The 15,583-nt window shown below is 43.1% G+C and overlaps 1 protein-coding gene across 1 annotated transcript; it reads right to left on the bottom strand.

Moving 5' to 3' along the window:
* Positions 1 to 9,241: 9,241 nt before the first annotated feature.
* LOC126474842 (uncharacterized) lies at positions 9,242 to 10,460 on the bottom strand. Its single transcript, XM_050102320.1, has 2 exons — positions 10,266 to 10,460; positions 9,242 to 9,679 (listed from the first exon to the last, which is right to left on the bottom strand). Exons 1-2 carry the CDS (start codon positions 10,458 to 10,460, stop codon positions 9,242 to 9,244), a joined length of 633 nt encoding a protein of 210 aa, XP_049958277.1.
* Positions 10,461 to 15,583: the final 5,123 nt, after the last annotated feature.

Raw genomic sequence — 15,583 nt, 5'->3', positions numbered from 1 at the left:
ACAGTAGCAAGGACCGGGTCAGCAGCCGTGGCTGTAGCTACACGACGAAAATCAATCGGAAACGATTCGACCACTTCATCGGTTTCCGAATCAATGAACATGCAAGCAAGTTCGGAAGAATCGAATGCTTTATCCTCAGCAACAGGCAAACGGGACAACGCATCGGCGTTTCCGTGCTTAGCAGTGGACCGATACAAGATATCGTAGCGGTAATGCGAGAGGAAAATAGACCAGCGAATGAATTTCTGCGATGTACGTGAAGGTACAGGCTTGTTCGGATGAAAAAGCGATGTCAAAGGCTTGTGCTCTGTGATGATGGTAAAGTGACGACCATACAAGAAATCATGGAACTTAGTAACACCAAACACGAGAGCCAAAGCTTCTTTCTCTATCTGTGAGTAATTTCTTTGCGGAGACGAGAGCAATTTTGACGCAAAGGCAATAGGGCGATCATGCGAGCCAACTTTGTGCGCAAGCACAGCACCGATCCCGAAATCCGTTGCATCTACCATCAACAAAAGGGGTTTCCGGGGATCGAATGGCGTAAGGCAAGTATTTGAAAGCAACGCCGATTTCAACTGGCGAAAGGCGCGTTCGCATTCCGTCGTCCAGACGAACGGGACACCCTTACGGCGTAAGCTATGAAGCGGAGCTGAAATAGAAGAGGCATTGGGCAGAAAGCGATGATAATAGTTAATTTTACCCAACACACTCTGTAGCTGCTTCACATTTTGTGGGGAAGGCAAATCTTGTATGGCACGGAGGTTCTCTGGACTCGGATGTATGCCTTGGGCATTGATGACATGTCCCAGGTATGGTACATCACGAGCAAAAAACACACATTTGTCCTTCCGCAAGCGAAGACCATTGTGCAATTTGAACTGATACAGGTCCAGCATCACTTGCTAATGGACGTGATTTCCGGCGACGTCGACGCACACTTTTTGTGGGACGAACACAGTCACAGTTAGAGACAGCGGCACTGGACGAAGCGGAATTAACTACATGAATGTCCATGGGCGAATGTTCACGAGCCTGAGTATTCTTGGTTCGATTCCGGCGCGAAGCAAAAGGCCTGGAATGGTTGTGATTATCTGATCTGAGCTTTTTCTGGAAAACACTTTGAACATGTCCTTTCTTATTACAGAAAAAGCAAATAGCCTGGCGTGACGGGCAATTTTCACGTGAATGTCTAGTAGCACACCGCGGGCAAGATTTCAGCACTGCATTTGCTCGCTTTCGCGGGACACGTGGTTGTGCGGACGTGCGAGAAGGCTGTTTACAGTTCCTTGCAGCGCGCCCGGCGGGCCGGTTAATGCGACACACAGCTGGCGAAGTTTCAAATGATTCCTGAGCAAAGTCAAGTGTGTCTTGTCTATCCAATATGTCTATCACTTGTTGAAGGGAGGGATTGACTAGTTTCAAAATTTGTTCCCGTATGCGAACATCAGAAACGTTCTGTGCAATTGCATCACGTACCATTGTATCTGAATAAGGAAGGCCACAGTCACATTCAAACGCACAATCCCTAGTAAGGCCTTGCAAAGTTGCAACCCACTCCCTATTAGTTTGACCGGCCGTACGTTTTGTACGAAAGAAAATATACCTCTTTGCAACTACATTAACTGTTTCTTTGAAATAGGCGTCCAATGCCGACAAAATGTCTTCGTAGGACAGAGTTGCTACGTCGCGTCGGGGAAACAATTTCACTATCACACGGTACGTTTGCACCCCTACACACGACAATAAATGAGGCTGCCGCTCGTTACCTTGAATTCTGTAGGCGGCGAGATGAAATCCAAACTGGCGTGACCATTCCGTCCAGGTCTCTTGCTGTGCATCAAAATTGAAAACGGCGGTGCAACTGCGAGTTGTGGCTGCGGTAGCGGTGAAGCGGCGGCTGCCGCATCGTGTTGCAGTGCACGTTGACCCTGGACGAGCTTTCCAAGGGCATCCAATAACGCCTGCGTCTGCTGATTCTGCAAGCGATAAAATTCGGACAGTACATCGGGAGACTGTGGCGAAGCCATGACACAAGTAAATGTAAGCAATTAGAAAGAACAACACCCGTTCCGTTGCCTCGTCGCCTATGATGTGTTGGCAAATGTGCCAACACCTTGTAGATAGAGGAGGCCGAAATGCACACTATCTAATGCAGACGGGCGTGAATTCTGTAACAGGAGAAGTGGTGAAGGCTAATAAGAAAAGTATGCAGCTCCTCGAATACTTATCTTTTATTCCTTCATGTGACTACAGCATTCTTGATGAGACATTTCCTACGATACTATCAAACTGTGTAAGGCTAATGGCGCCTTGCTAGGTCGTAGCCATGGACTTAGCTGAAGGCTATTCTAACTGTCTCTCGGCAAATGAGAGAAAGGCTTCGTCAGTGTAGTCGCTAGCAAAGTCGTCGTACAACTGGGGCGAGTGCTCTTCCGTATCTCGAGACCTGCCTTGTGGTGGCGCTCGGTCTGCGATCACACAGTGGCGACACGCGTGTCCGACATGTACTAAATGGTCCGCGGCCGATTTAAGCTACCACCTAGCAAGTTTGGTGTCTGGCGGTGACACCACACTTAGACACACTGCCCAGCGAGTGCAGCAAGGGGGAAGTTCCCTGCTGTTTTGGAGTGACATTATGTGGGGCCGACGTACGCCGCTGGTGGTCATGGAAGACGCCGTAACGACTGTACCATACGTGAATGCCATCCTCCGAGAGATAGTTCAACCACATCGGCAGCATATTGGCGAAGCATTCGTCTTCATGGGTGGCAATTCGCGTCCAAATCGTACACATCTTGTAAACGACGTCATTCACGATAACGACATCGCTCGACTAGAGTGGCCAGCATGTTCTCCAGACATGATTCTTATCAAACATGCTTGGGATAGATTGAAAAGGTCTATTTTTGGACAACGTGACGCACCAACCACTCTGAGAGATCTACGCCGAATCTCTCTTAAGGAGTGGGACAATCTGGACCAACAGTGCCTTGCTGAACATGTTCATAGTATGCCACGACGAATACAGGCATACATCCATGCAAGAGAATGTGCTACTGGGTATTAGAGGTACTGGTGTGTACATCAATCTGGACCACCACCTCTGAAGGTCTCGCTGTATGGTGGTACAACCTGCAATGTGTAGTTTGCATGAGCAATAAAAAGGGCGGAAATGATATTGATGTTGATCTCTATTACAATTTTTTGTACGATTTCTGGAACTCTCGGAACCAAGGTGATGCAAAACGTTTTTTGATGTGTGTATGTGTAGCGTAGCATGTCCGCACGAACTGATGGTCCACCACACAATTCTGCCCCAGTCATGCACACTCCCCAACTGTTGTGTGTTGCCAGAGACCTGGTAGGCATCTTGCCAGTATTTTCCTCCATAGGTCACAATGACAGTAATACAGTCAAAGAGATAGTGAAAGTGGCCTGAAAAGAGTTAAAACTCAACATGACTTGGCAGTTACACATATCTGAGCAACTAAACTTTACACCAGAATAGACCCCTTTAGATAGAAACGCTTAAGGCAGGTGTGGGTTTTCTGTTAATGTAACAAAGGTAAGGAACCATGCAACATCAAGGAAAGTTGCCAAGAAAATTTATTGATGAGACGCAGTGTCTGAGCTTGTTAATTACTTTTAAGCACTTCTTTACAGAATTATGCAGGAGAGTAAAGCTCCTAGCGTGAGACTTTCTTGTGTGATGTCAGATCAGATATTCAGTATCTGTTGGATATATATGTAACTTTGGTGCTGAATATAAATGGCGACTGTAAGTTATTAATGCCAGTCAACTCATGCTTCACTTTGACCCAGTTACTGCAGACACAATGAAATGAGATTTTCGTGTAGGTCCTACCCAGGAAGCGCTCTCTCATAAGTTACTCGGCACAAGTGCAATGTCAAATAATATTTGGTAATGGAATGTGCCAATAGCTCCAAGTTCAAGTCCAACTCCCAATTCTGTGCCTGTATCCACATAGTAATTAGTTACCCAGGTGAGTGACTCTGAGATAATTGTTATCCCAACTGATGTACTGCTACTTTATTAATGATCTTAGTGTCTTATGCAAGAATATTTTAGAATAACTTTTATGTGTGTAACTGCTTCCATTCTATCTGAGGTCCATACTAGCATACCTCCTGTTAATGAAAGCAACATAATATAGGCTGTTTCATTTTATGTATGTGCAAGATCCCCTCCCAAACGCCTGGATCAGATTCAATCAAATTTGGCACACAAACAATAAATTTCACTAGCAGAGGCTCTGAGGAGTTTATAACCTCCTAGCTCCAATAACAGTGGAGATACGGCAAAAAAGCCTTTTCTCAACTCCTATCACTTAGCCTGGCCTGCACAGCAGGTGTTGTGTGTGCAGCAGTGTCAGCTTTCCTCCTCAGCTTTGCAGGGCATTATACACATCAAGGGCAAGAAACGGTTTTTTTTTTCAGCTCCCTATGTTTAGGCTGCCCTGCAGAATACGTTTATTGTGTTGCTGTAGCATCAGCCAGCTTTGTGCCCCTGGTGTATATGCAGCCTTACATGACAAGTTTTTTGTGGGTACACATGTGAATAGGCACAAGTGGGGGTAGTGGGGTGATTCAGATGGATGGTGCTGTTAGAGGATGGGGCGGAGAGGGAGAGGGGGAGAGGAGGGGAGGTGGTAGAAGGGGATAGTCAGAGAGAGGTGGAAGAAATGGAGGTGCAAGGTTTAGGGATGAGGATATGACTGAAGAGAAGGTCAGGGAGATGCAGACAGGCAGATATTGATATTGGAATGTGGCAGAAGTTGGTGGTTAGGGAATGGGAGCAGAAAGAGAAGGGTAGAGAGAGAGATGGAGAAAAGACGTATATGGAGATGAGGCTCTTGGAGATGGAAATAGAAATGGGACAGGAGGAGGTTAGGTTGACAGATAGGTGGAGGAGTAAACACACAGTGAGAGAAGCAGAGGAGGGGATGGATTGGCGAAAGGCCAGGGGGAGATGGGCACAAGCAGGCGAATTGTTGAGATGGAAAGAGAGAGGGGAAATGGAGGTATGGAGATGGACAGAAGGATATAAGACACTGGAGTGGCAAATCGGGAGTGAGAGATTTTTGAAGGACATGGATAGGGGAAAGATGGCAGGAGGTGATGCACCAAGGCAGAGAGTGGAAGCAGGAGGACAGGAACATGTAGGGATACTGGTACAGAAGGAGATGGGCATACACAGGGAGATGGTGAGGAAGAGGTGGACAGAGAAATAAGGAAAAAAGGAGATAGAAGATGACAGGGACAGCAAGAGGAGGGAGGTGGAGATGTGAGCAGCATATGTACTGCAAGCATCTGTGTACATTGTTAATCCATGCACAGTATTTATGGTGTTGAGAACAAGCAGGTAGGAATATGCTAGTCAGGGATTGGCTCCTTCTCCAGCAGGGAAAAGAATGTTAGTAACTATGGTGAGGATTGACCGAAGGAGAGGGCAGACGAGTTGAAGGGGAGACCTGGAGCTCATGGAGTCTTGTGACTGGCACACAAACCTTGTGGAGGAGTTTGCACAAGTGCTTTCTGCGAGTTTACTGAGGTTTAGTGGAAAGGGAGGAGTGGAAAACTTGGTCTTCTGATTCAGACTCCAGTCTGTAGAGGAGATTCTGGTCTTAACTTTTGTTTTGAGTGGGTATCTCTTGGGATACTCGTCCCAACTGTAACTTCACATTGGCTTTAAACTTGACTTGGGAGCCTGTGGTGAAGTCTTAAGTGAACTGACAGTTTAGACCTCAGTCATCTTGGACAACTCGCTGTGCCAAAGGCAATCTTATTTGTATCAGGTCTGTCACCTTGACATTTGATCTCCATATGCTCACTGCCATGTGAGTAAGTCAAATTGGTCCATGATATGACCAGCAAATGAGAGCGTCACACGCTATAATTTGTTGAGATATCAGAGTTGCATCAGAGAGTAATTGTGATCCATCTAACAGATCGCCAGCCTATGATTTTGCAAATTTCGTGACTGCGCCGCACATCGCTATGGTGCAGATGCTTGGACTGCGACCATCATCTGAAGCAGCACTACATGTTCAGAAAGGGGTGTAGTATTGCTGCTTTGGCTTATTAAGGCAAACAGAATCATGGTCTCATCCAATTTCTCAGATGCACCAACATAGTATAACTGCTGCGTAGAATAAATCCATCAAAGTCTATTTAGCATTAGGTAATTTCAGATTCCATTATCCATGTTTTAAGTCATGGGAAATAGATTACTCACACAATCCTTGGTCTTTGCTAACTGGTCACCACACAGTGGAGTGCTAACTATTTGTTCCATCTATTTGTGTTCTCAGCAGTTCATGATTTGTCATATTTTTGTTGTTTTTTCCTATTTTAAGATTAATACGCTTTGCCATAATTTTTTTATAAAATATTAATCCTATGTTGATATATTAATCACCGATCAATAATTTACTACAATAATGATAGTGATATGATTTCACTAAATTATTTCAGCATTCAAGTTTTATTTAGATTTTGATAAAAGTGATAACCTCCAATTCAGGCTGTGTATAAGTATGTACACGATGAAAGGTCCCCAGGATGCCGCTAAATTAATATTTATTTAAGAACAAAACAAAATTGAAACACCGACCGATCATAAGCATCGACAATGATGTTAATTGTGAATGCGCAGTGGGGCGCAGACAAATGCAGGGACATTCATTCAATTATTTATATATGATTTTGTTTTTTAGACAGTCTCAGTCAGCCTCTCACATATGTAGAAGTTTTGTAACGATGTACTGCTCAGAGTATGACGGGCTACGAGTCTTTTGTATCATACTTGTTTCCTAATTAGAGAAGACTTAATAACAGTGTTAAGCATTTTTATTAAAGTGAGATAGAACCAAATCAAGAAAAATTCCTTCATATTTTGCATCGTCTTGGAAGTCACTGGTGTTTCCCGGAGTCGGCTGCCTGCATCTACAATTGAAATGGAGGAGAAGAAGTCCACAGTCATATTTTCGAAAAATTAACAGAAGGAGAAGTTTTCAGAAGACGAGAAATATAATGAATATACATATATGCATGGACACACAAAAAGAAACGACGCAAACTAAAGTGAATGAACAATAGTACAATTTTGCACACGCAGAACATTTCATAATAATGCAATTATACTAATATTCTCTCTTCATTGAAAGCGAAAGGACAATTACCAAGCAATTTCTTTCATTCCTTTTCCTTTTAAATTTTAATTAATTATATATATTTCTTATTATATTACAGCTAGCGGGAACAATCACTGTCAAAGGGCAGAGACAATTTAGCTGATGCATGGCCGAGTAGACAAGGGAAGCTTACAGGTTAAGGTGATTGCTGTCATGGCATTAACTTATAGTTCTCCATAGCCGTTTAAATCAAACTGCAATACCATTGTAGTCTTGCAGTATTTATGTACATTTGGAATCTCCCCCCAAACCCCAGCTCGATTTCAGTCAAATTTGCCACACAAACAGAATACGCCATGAGTTTCAGCACTGTGGGACGTATTGTGTCCTATCACCAACACGAGGACGGATACAGGAATCAGAGTCTTTTCAGCCCCTGTAATGTACGCTGACCCTCATGACATGTTATCTTCTTCTTCTTCTTCCTCTTCTTTATCGTCGCCTTGTCCCACGTCACGTAGGGTCGGCGTTGCTCTTCTGGATCCTTCTCCTCCATAGTTCTCTATCCATTGCCTCTTCCTTCTTCCATCCTTTCTCCCTTAGATCCCCGGATATCTTATCCTTCCACCTCATCTTCGGTGTTCCTCTCCTTCTGGCTCCTTCAATCTTTACATCTTCAACTCTGTTTCCGATATATTCTTCCCCTTTTCTCTGTAAGTGTCCCTACCACCTTAGTCTGCTCTCTTGTATCTTTTTCCTCATGAGTCTCACTTTCACAGCTCCTCTAACAAATTCATTTCTAATTATGTCCTTCCTTGTTACCCCACACATCCACCTCAGCATCCTCATTTCCGCTACGTCCAACTTACTTTCCTGGGCTACTTTGATTGGCCCTGTCTCTGCCCCATATATCATAGTAGGCCTTACCACAGACTTGTACACTTTCCCTTCAAACCAATGCTCACCTTCTTGCCACACAACACTCCACTAATTTTCCTCCAGTTGTTCCAACCGCTATTTATTCGGTGTTGTATCTCACTTTCCAGTCCTCCATCCCTCTGTATGTACGATCCCAGGTATTTAAATTTGCAGACCGATTTCAGCTCATCATCCTGGATCTTGCAAGACCTCATCTGCACTTCCTTCGGTGCTAAATATTCTGACTTTGTCCTGCTAATTTTCATCCCTCTTTCTTCTAGTGCCTTCCTCCAATCCTCCAGCTTTCCTCAAGTCTGTCGATGCTCTGTTCACAAAGAACCACATCATCTGCAAACATCATATTCCACGGTGCTTCCTTCTTTACATCTTTCACCAGCACATCCATAATCAGGTCAAAGAGTTAGGGACTAAGCGCGGACCCTTGATGTAACCCTACTTTTACTGGAAACTCCTTTGTCATGCCCACACTACTTATCACCTGTGTCATTGCTCCTCTGTACATTTCCTTCACTAACCTGACATACTTCTCTGGCGGGCACTACTCACTCATGCTTCTCTGTATTTAGTTCCTTGGGACTCTGTCATATGCTTTCTCAAGATCAATGAAAGCCATATATAGATCAGCTTGTAGCTCACCGTGTCTCTTCACTATCCGCCTTAAAGCATGTATTGCATCAGTCGTTCCTCTTCCAGGCATTAACCCAAACTGTTCTTCACACACCACAGTCTCCTTGCGTAATCTTGCTTCTATAACTCTTTCCCAAATTTTCATTTTGTGTGCCATCAGTTTAATACCTCTATAGTTACTGCAGTCCTGCACATCACCTTTCTCCTTAAATATTGGGATCAGTGCACTTGTTCTCGACTCGTTTGGCGTCTCCTCCTGTCACCACATCTTCTTCATTAAATCCCAAAAGAGCTCAATTGCCTTTTTACAGAGACACTTCCATAACTCAGCGGGTATCCGGTCTCGGCCAACTGCCTCCCCATTTTTCATCTTTTCAACTGCCCATTCGACTTCATCTCTACTTATATCCATCGTTAATCCTTCGTTTGCCCCTCCTTCCTCAGTTTTCACTCTTACGTTTTCTTCATTCAGCAATTTCTCAAAATAATTCAACCACCTTCGGATTATTTTTCCATGGTCATGCAGAAATATACGTTTCATCTTTCATTTGTTTTATTGCTGTTAGATCCTTAGAAGCTTTATCTCTTGATTTGCCTATCCGTATCAGTTGTCGCATATCCTGATTTTTCTGTAGTTGTTCGTATGCCTCCCTTACTGATTCAGCTTTAGCTTTAGCCACGGCTCGTTTTGCCTCCTTCTTTGCACTTTTGTATGCTTGCCCATCCTCAGCACTTCTGGACACATCCCACTTCCTCTTAGCGTCTTTCTTTTCCTTCACAACCTTCAGCACTTCTTCATTCCACCACCATGCTTCCTTATCTTTTGGCACCCCTCTCCCAGATGTTAACCCAAACACTTCTTCCCCGGTCTTCCTTATAACAGCACTATTTATTTTCCACCACTCCTGCACACTCTCTGCCAATTCTACCTTTCCCAGTACTTTTTCACCAAACTCCTATCTCAATTTTTTATCCTTTAATCTCCACCACTTAATTTTCCTTTCACATTAATTTATGTGCCTGTCTTTTACAAACTTTCATCTCACAATCCACTACAATGAACTTACGTCGTGTTACTATTCCTTCACCGTATATGACCTTAGTATTTCGCACCTCCCCACTATTTTTCCTTCTACATCATATGCAATCAATTTGGCTTTTATTTTCGTCACTTCTGTATGTTATTAGTTTTTCTCTTTTTCTTTGGAAGTAGGTATTCGTAATCACTATATCAAAAGCCACTGAAAACTCCACTATCTTTTTTCCTTCCTCATTTCTCTCGCCATACCCCCATCCTCCATGCCACCTCTCTTCCCCACCTTTCCTTCCGCCAACATGACCATTTAGATCCCCTCCAACTATAACTCTTTCATTCTTTGGTATTCCGACCATTACTCCATCCAAATCTCTCCAAAATGTTTCCTTCTCGTCCTCCGAACACCCTGCTCGGGGCGCATAGGCTGTCAGCACTGTTACCATTTCTCCGCCAAACATCATCTTAACATACACGATCCTACCATTTACTCTGCTGACTTCACATACCTCTTCTTGAAGCTCTCTGTGCAGAATAACTCCAAATCCATTTCTTGATTCCGGGCTTTCACTACTATAAAATAGCTTATAGCCTTCAGCTAAGATCTTTGCCTTATTGCCCTTCCACCTTGTCTCTTGCACACATAAAGCCTTTATCTTCCTCCACTGCATCATGTCTACTATCTCTCTTCCCTTTCCTGTCATCGTTCCCACGTTTAGAGTTCCCATTCCGATCTTGAACACCTTTGGATGCTTCGCAAAACGCCTCCCCCAGAGATCCGAATGGGAGGCTATTACAACAGAACACTTTCTTGAGAAGCATCCATGATCCCTCTTGTTTTAGCAATGCTTTTACAGCCGGATGCCCTTCCTGCCGCCAACCCCCTTCCCCTGTTAGAGAGGCAGAGGCTTGCTAGTTTTGGTCCACCCTGGGTATTTTATTTCCCCAGTACCCACCATATCTGGTGAGCGTTCCCCTATCCGCCACCCGGGCAGGTACACGATGGGAGACTAGCAACTCCACACGGGACCCTCATGACATGTTGTGTGGGAATATCTTTGTCCTGTCTTATCGACCTGTTTTACAGAGCATCCTACATGTCAGTGGCAAGAAACTGTTTTCAGCCTCTCATGTGCAAGCTATACTACACGACAGGTGTGTTGTGTGGAAGTAGTATGGACCTGCCTTAGCGACCTATTTTGCAGGGTATGTGTGTGTGGTTCTGCATGGATCGGGGAATTTGAGATGGACAGAGGAGGAAATAGGAAGCGAGAGGGCACGAGTGAATAGGAAGGGAGGAGTGGAATGAGGACTGCGAAAAGAGAGAGAGTAAGAGGATGACAGGGAGGAGGAGGAGGAGGAGGAGGTCATGAAGAAGTGGGGTGAGGAGATTGGGAAGGATGAGGAGAGAGGGAGGAGAAGCTGAAAGGTTGAAGTAGGGAGACAGAAGAGCAGCGAGAGTGATGCAGGAGAAAATGAGCAGAAAGAGGGGACATGAGGGTGGACAGAGAGAGAAGAGGAGCAAGAGATAGGAGAGTGGGGACGAGGAAATGCACCAAGAGAGGGAAGGAGATGTGTGCAATATATGTGTCAACCATGTATGCATTTCAAGCTGTGGGGTGAAAGTTTGCAGTAAATATTTTAGGAGTTTGTACTGTAAATTAATGACAATAAAACTTACTATAAGACATGTGTCCAAATTTTATTGGCTTCAAAGGTACAGCTGTTATGTTGTAACCGAAACAAGTACTCACAGAAGATGTTAAGCAAAGGCCAACGATTAAATATTATGTTATTTTTCATGCATTCCACCTCAGACTTCAATCCACTTTCAAACTTCCTTGATAATATTACGTATGACTCTTCTGGAGTCGTCTTTTCTTTTTTTATGAGTTGGCCTCTCATGTTTATTTTCAAGTTGTAGACATCAGGTTTCAACTATTTCCATAAGCAGAAGTCTGGTGCGGTAGGTTCCTGGGACCTTGGTGGTAAAGAAACGTGTCCATTTCTGTAGATCCAGCTTCCGCAGAATGTTGGGTTTAGATAATGTGTCACCTCACGACAGGAATGTGCAGATGCCCTGTCACGCTGGAAGGACATAACGATACGTGTAGCCAAGGAAATCTCTTCCAAACATGTTGGGGGCTTGTTCTGAAGAAAATCTAGGCAATAGAACCCTTCAAGATGACACGGTAACACAACAGAGCAAAATATCTGACTGTCGTTCATACCACACCGCATATATGTAGAGAAGTGTTCTTGAAAATGTATCTCCACAAAGACAGGTGTGTTTTCGTCGGACCACCGATGTGGGTTACGAGTTTTATTGATATCATGAAGAGGCAAAGTAGCCTCACAAGTAAACGCTATTAACGTAATTAATCAGGAATTTGCAATTAGCCAGTGACAAAACTCCAATCCTCTAGCTTCATGCCTCTCTTGAAGATGTTCAATCCACTGCAGATAATAAGGGTAAACGCCATGCATGCTTCATCTATTCCATATTCATAATGTGGACCATCAATACATGCAGACATTCCGTTTGTGCTTGTTGAAGAACTACACTCTGTCAACTGAATAATATCATCCAGTTCATTCATAGTCTGTTCTTTTGTACATCCAGATATGAAATAACTGCTTGACAATGCGTCCGTGTCATTCAATTTAGCGCAAACGCAAGTGAACACTCTTGAATCTGGTACTCTGCTGTTAGGAAATCGTCTAGCGTATTCTCTACAAGCAGCGTTTCCATTACAAAACCCGACACGAATACAGCACTGACATACTCAGCATTTATATACGTTCGGTGTGATTAAACGATAGAGCACAACTGGCTAAGAAATCGCAATCACATACAGAAATGAGGAATTCAGCTATGTAAATTAGAGTAAAATTTCACAACTTGAACTTCAAACAGAAATTAAAATCGATAAACAAACCCATAGAAACTGAGGTACCAACAGGCAAAATTAAAAACTATTTCTGTAACAAATGAAAATTGGACGTTTGTTATCTGGATAGCTTTTACCACCTCCTAAAATGCTTACTATTCCTCCAAAAGCACGACATACACAGTGTCTTTCCTGCAGCTGGTGGATATTATACTTTTATTCTTCACTGATTTCAAATGCCAGACTCATATAGTTAAAAGACATAATTAAAAATTTAGAATTTCTAAATTTATAACAAGTCATTCAACACTTAACTTACAGTCACGCTAACTTATTGGACTATTCGTAAAATTGCTCCCTAATGTACGCCTAACAAACGTGTACTCAGATGGCACCTAACGTAGGATTTTGGGTAACATTGTGTACCACAATAGTACTCGTATATCGCGTTTCAGAGTTAACAATCGTTATCTTGTTAAGGTTTAAGGTCATTGGATACAGGCAATGGATGCTTAGATGTGGAAAGAGAAAAGTAGTGTTATAGAAACTCAAGCGACTTGTGGAATCTGCTTTAATCAGTTGGATGCTATTGCGTGTAAAATACATGTTCTCCAAACTTCAGATCAGCAAATTTTTTATTCTTCCTTAAACTAATGATTAAAATCACATCATAATGCTTGAAATTGCATGAACTACATTTTAAAAAGTACAAAGCATTTACGCTGTAATCAATTACACCTCCTAAAACAGTACGTTTGGGAAAGCTTTGTTTACAGCAGAGGAAACGCTGTTGACGGAAACTGAGTTAACATTTGAAAACTATGGTGATAAATCCATGTTCTCCTTCCTAATTTAGATTTTTTGTAGTATCTCTAAAACAGATGACGTCAGCGCCAGAACATCTCTTTAAACAAGGAACTGATGATTTCCTTTCCTGTCAGATGACAGCTTCTGCTTAATCTCTGAAGCCCTTAACTTTGAAACTCTCACATGTAACTGACAAGTCAGAATAAAGTACGTTAGTTTAATAACAGAGGAAACAGACGTAGTTTGAGGTTGATAACAATGAAATATTGATAACGTAAATGTTTCCCTCCTATTAGCCTCAGCACAATTATTTCTCTATTTACTTAAGAAATCCACAGACTTTTGGTTCTACTGAACTTAGTTTTATCCAAGTTTCATTTATGAGAATATCAGTATAAAAAAATCTCAAGCATGCAAAATAAACAAAACTTGCGAATAAAGCTATTACAATTGAAATATACGTCAAGAAATTTAAAGCGTAAAAGTATTTCATAACGACAAAAACAGACGCAACACATCGAACGTAAACAGTGGACTACGTGTAAGCGGAGAGCCACATGGGAAAACTCAGGTTGGAGATGAGAAACTGCTTTAGAGTTAAAGTATAATTTATTACTAAAGAATTACAAAATGGTGCCTGTTACGAGTATGAAGACAGAAGCGAATATGCAGAATAACATTATATTTCAGAAGTGATATACTTTTTTTACAGTTACTAGCATAGTCTTGTGCATACCTTGTGTGATGCCTGCTTGCAGCAAGACAGCCATAAGTTCCTCCCCATAAATCCTTCGATAAGGCAGCCGTAAAATCGCCGTCGGCCAATATTACTTTCTCAGCGTGTTATCTCCCGACCTTTTCGAGTCAAGAGCAGCCATGAACATTTATTGCATCCTTCGTCCTGCTACAGCTGCTTTTACCAGACCACCAGGCGCTGTGCTGGTACTTAAAAGCCAGCTAGCTGTTTCGTCTGTTATGCAGACCGTACAGATCATGTTGACTAAACTGCCACTGGGCGAAGACCATTTCCATTGTACGAAAAGATATTACACACCTACCACCTGATGGAAATCTCAAGTCAAACTGGAAGCTGAAGTCAAATCTAATGAGTTGTATTAGAGGAAGATAGCCGACGACAAACTGGGTGGATTAAAAGTTTGAACGGTGTGTAACAACTTCTACCATTGTCAGAGTTATATATTACTTCCAACCAGAAACAAAAAAACGATGAACGGTAATGTATCGTTCCCTGAGGTATATAAGATGGGAGAGTTCAGGAAAAAAGAGTGCTCATACAAGAAATGGAGATTGCTATCTGTCTCTGGTAACCAGTGATCTATATACTTATCATACCTTGAACTCTCGTCTTGGAGCATAGAACATTTCTCTGCCTTCGCATTCCTGTCAGCTAAATCATTCACCGTCCTACAATTAGGTTTTGCAGCAATCTCATCGAGTAACAGTATACAAACTGGTCAGTCGATGAAGTATACCTGAAACACGTCCGTAGCGGACGTCTAATCATGTTCTGCTGAGATTCCACCAGATCTGATTGCCCTGAAAGTTCAGTGTCGCAACTACATGCTGCAGTTTACAATACTTCACGAAGATTGAGCAGTTCTACCTCAGGTGTTCTGAGACCGCGATATAATCGATTAGTTGCTTACCACCTTCAGCAGTTCGGTCGAAATTCTCCTGGGATGGCATTCACCGAGACGCCCTCGTGGCCACTATAGTGGCCTATTGGGGAAAGGAGGGGGTGATGGAGGAAAGGGCTCCTTTCTCCAACGGTGGAGTTGAAAGACACTCTTCCTGCGGCCGCAAGGATAACCAAACGTGAACATGTGAGATCGCCGTTTAAAGGATGAGTAACACTGCTGCATTGCTTCGCAAACTGCTGGCTTCGTTTCCACATACCTTTCACTCCTACTTCTACAGCACGTCGCTGCCTCGAGAGTTGATTTCTTGAATTTGACGTTTTATTGGGCTCTGAAGACTTATATCGAGTTGCGATAAAGGGGTACAAATTCCAGCCTTCATCGCAGATGAAAAGGAGTCAGCATGGATGCTAGAACCAGGCACCTTCTGTGGAGGCCCATGCATAGAAAAGCTCGCTGAACGTCATCTTG

Source organism: Schistocerca serialis, chromosome 4, assembly GCF_023864345.2.
Source record: "Schistocerca serialis cubense isolate TAMUIC-IGC-003099 chromosome 4, iqSchSeri2.2, whole genome shotgun sequence".
Taxonomy (NCBI): Eukaryota; Metazoa; Arthropoda; class Insecta; order Orthoptera; family Acrididae; genus Schistocerca; species Schistocerca serialis.
Note: the sequence above shows the minus strand (reverse complement) of the source record. Positions and strands in the feature narration are given on the sequence as shown.

Bases quoted from the DNA above. Each gene is read 5' to 3' on its own strand.
- LOC126474842 (XM_050102320.1), bottom strand. From the start codon at position 10,460: ATGACAGGAAAGGGAAGAGAGATAGTAGACATGATGCAGTGGAGGAAG. The intron at 9,680-10,265 runs GTATGTGAAGTC...AAATTGAGATAG, and splicing joins ACAGAGAGCTTCAAGAAGAG to GAGTTTGGTGAAAAAGTACT.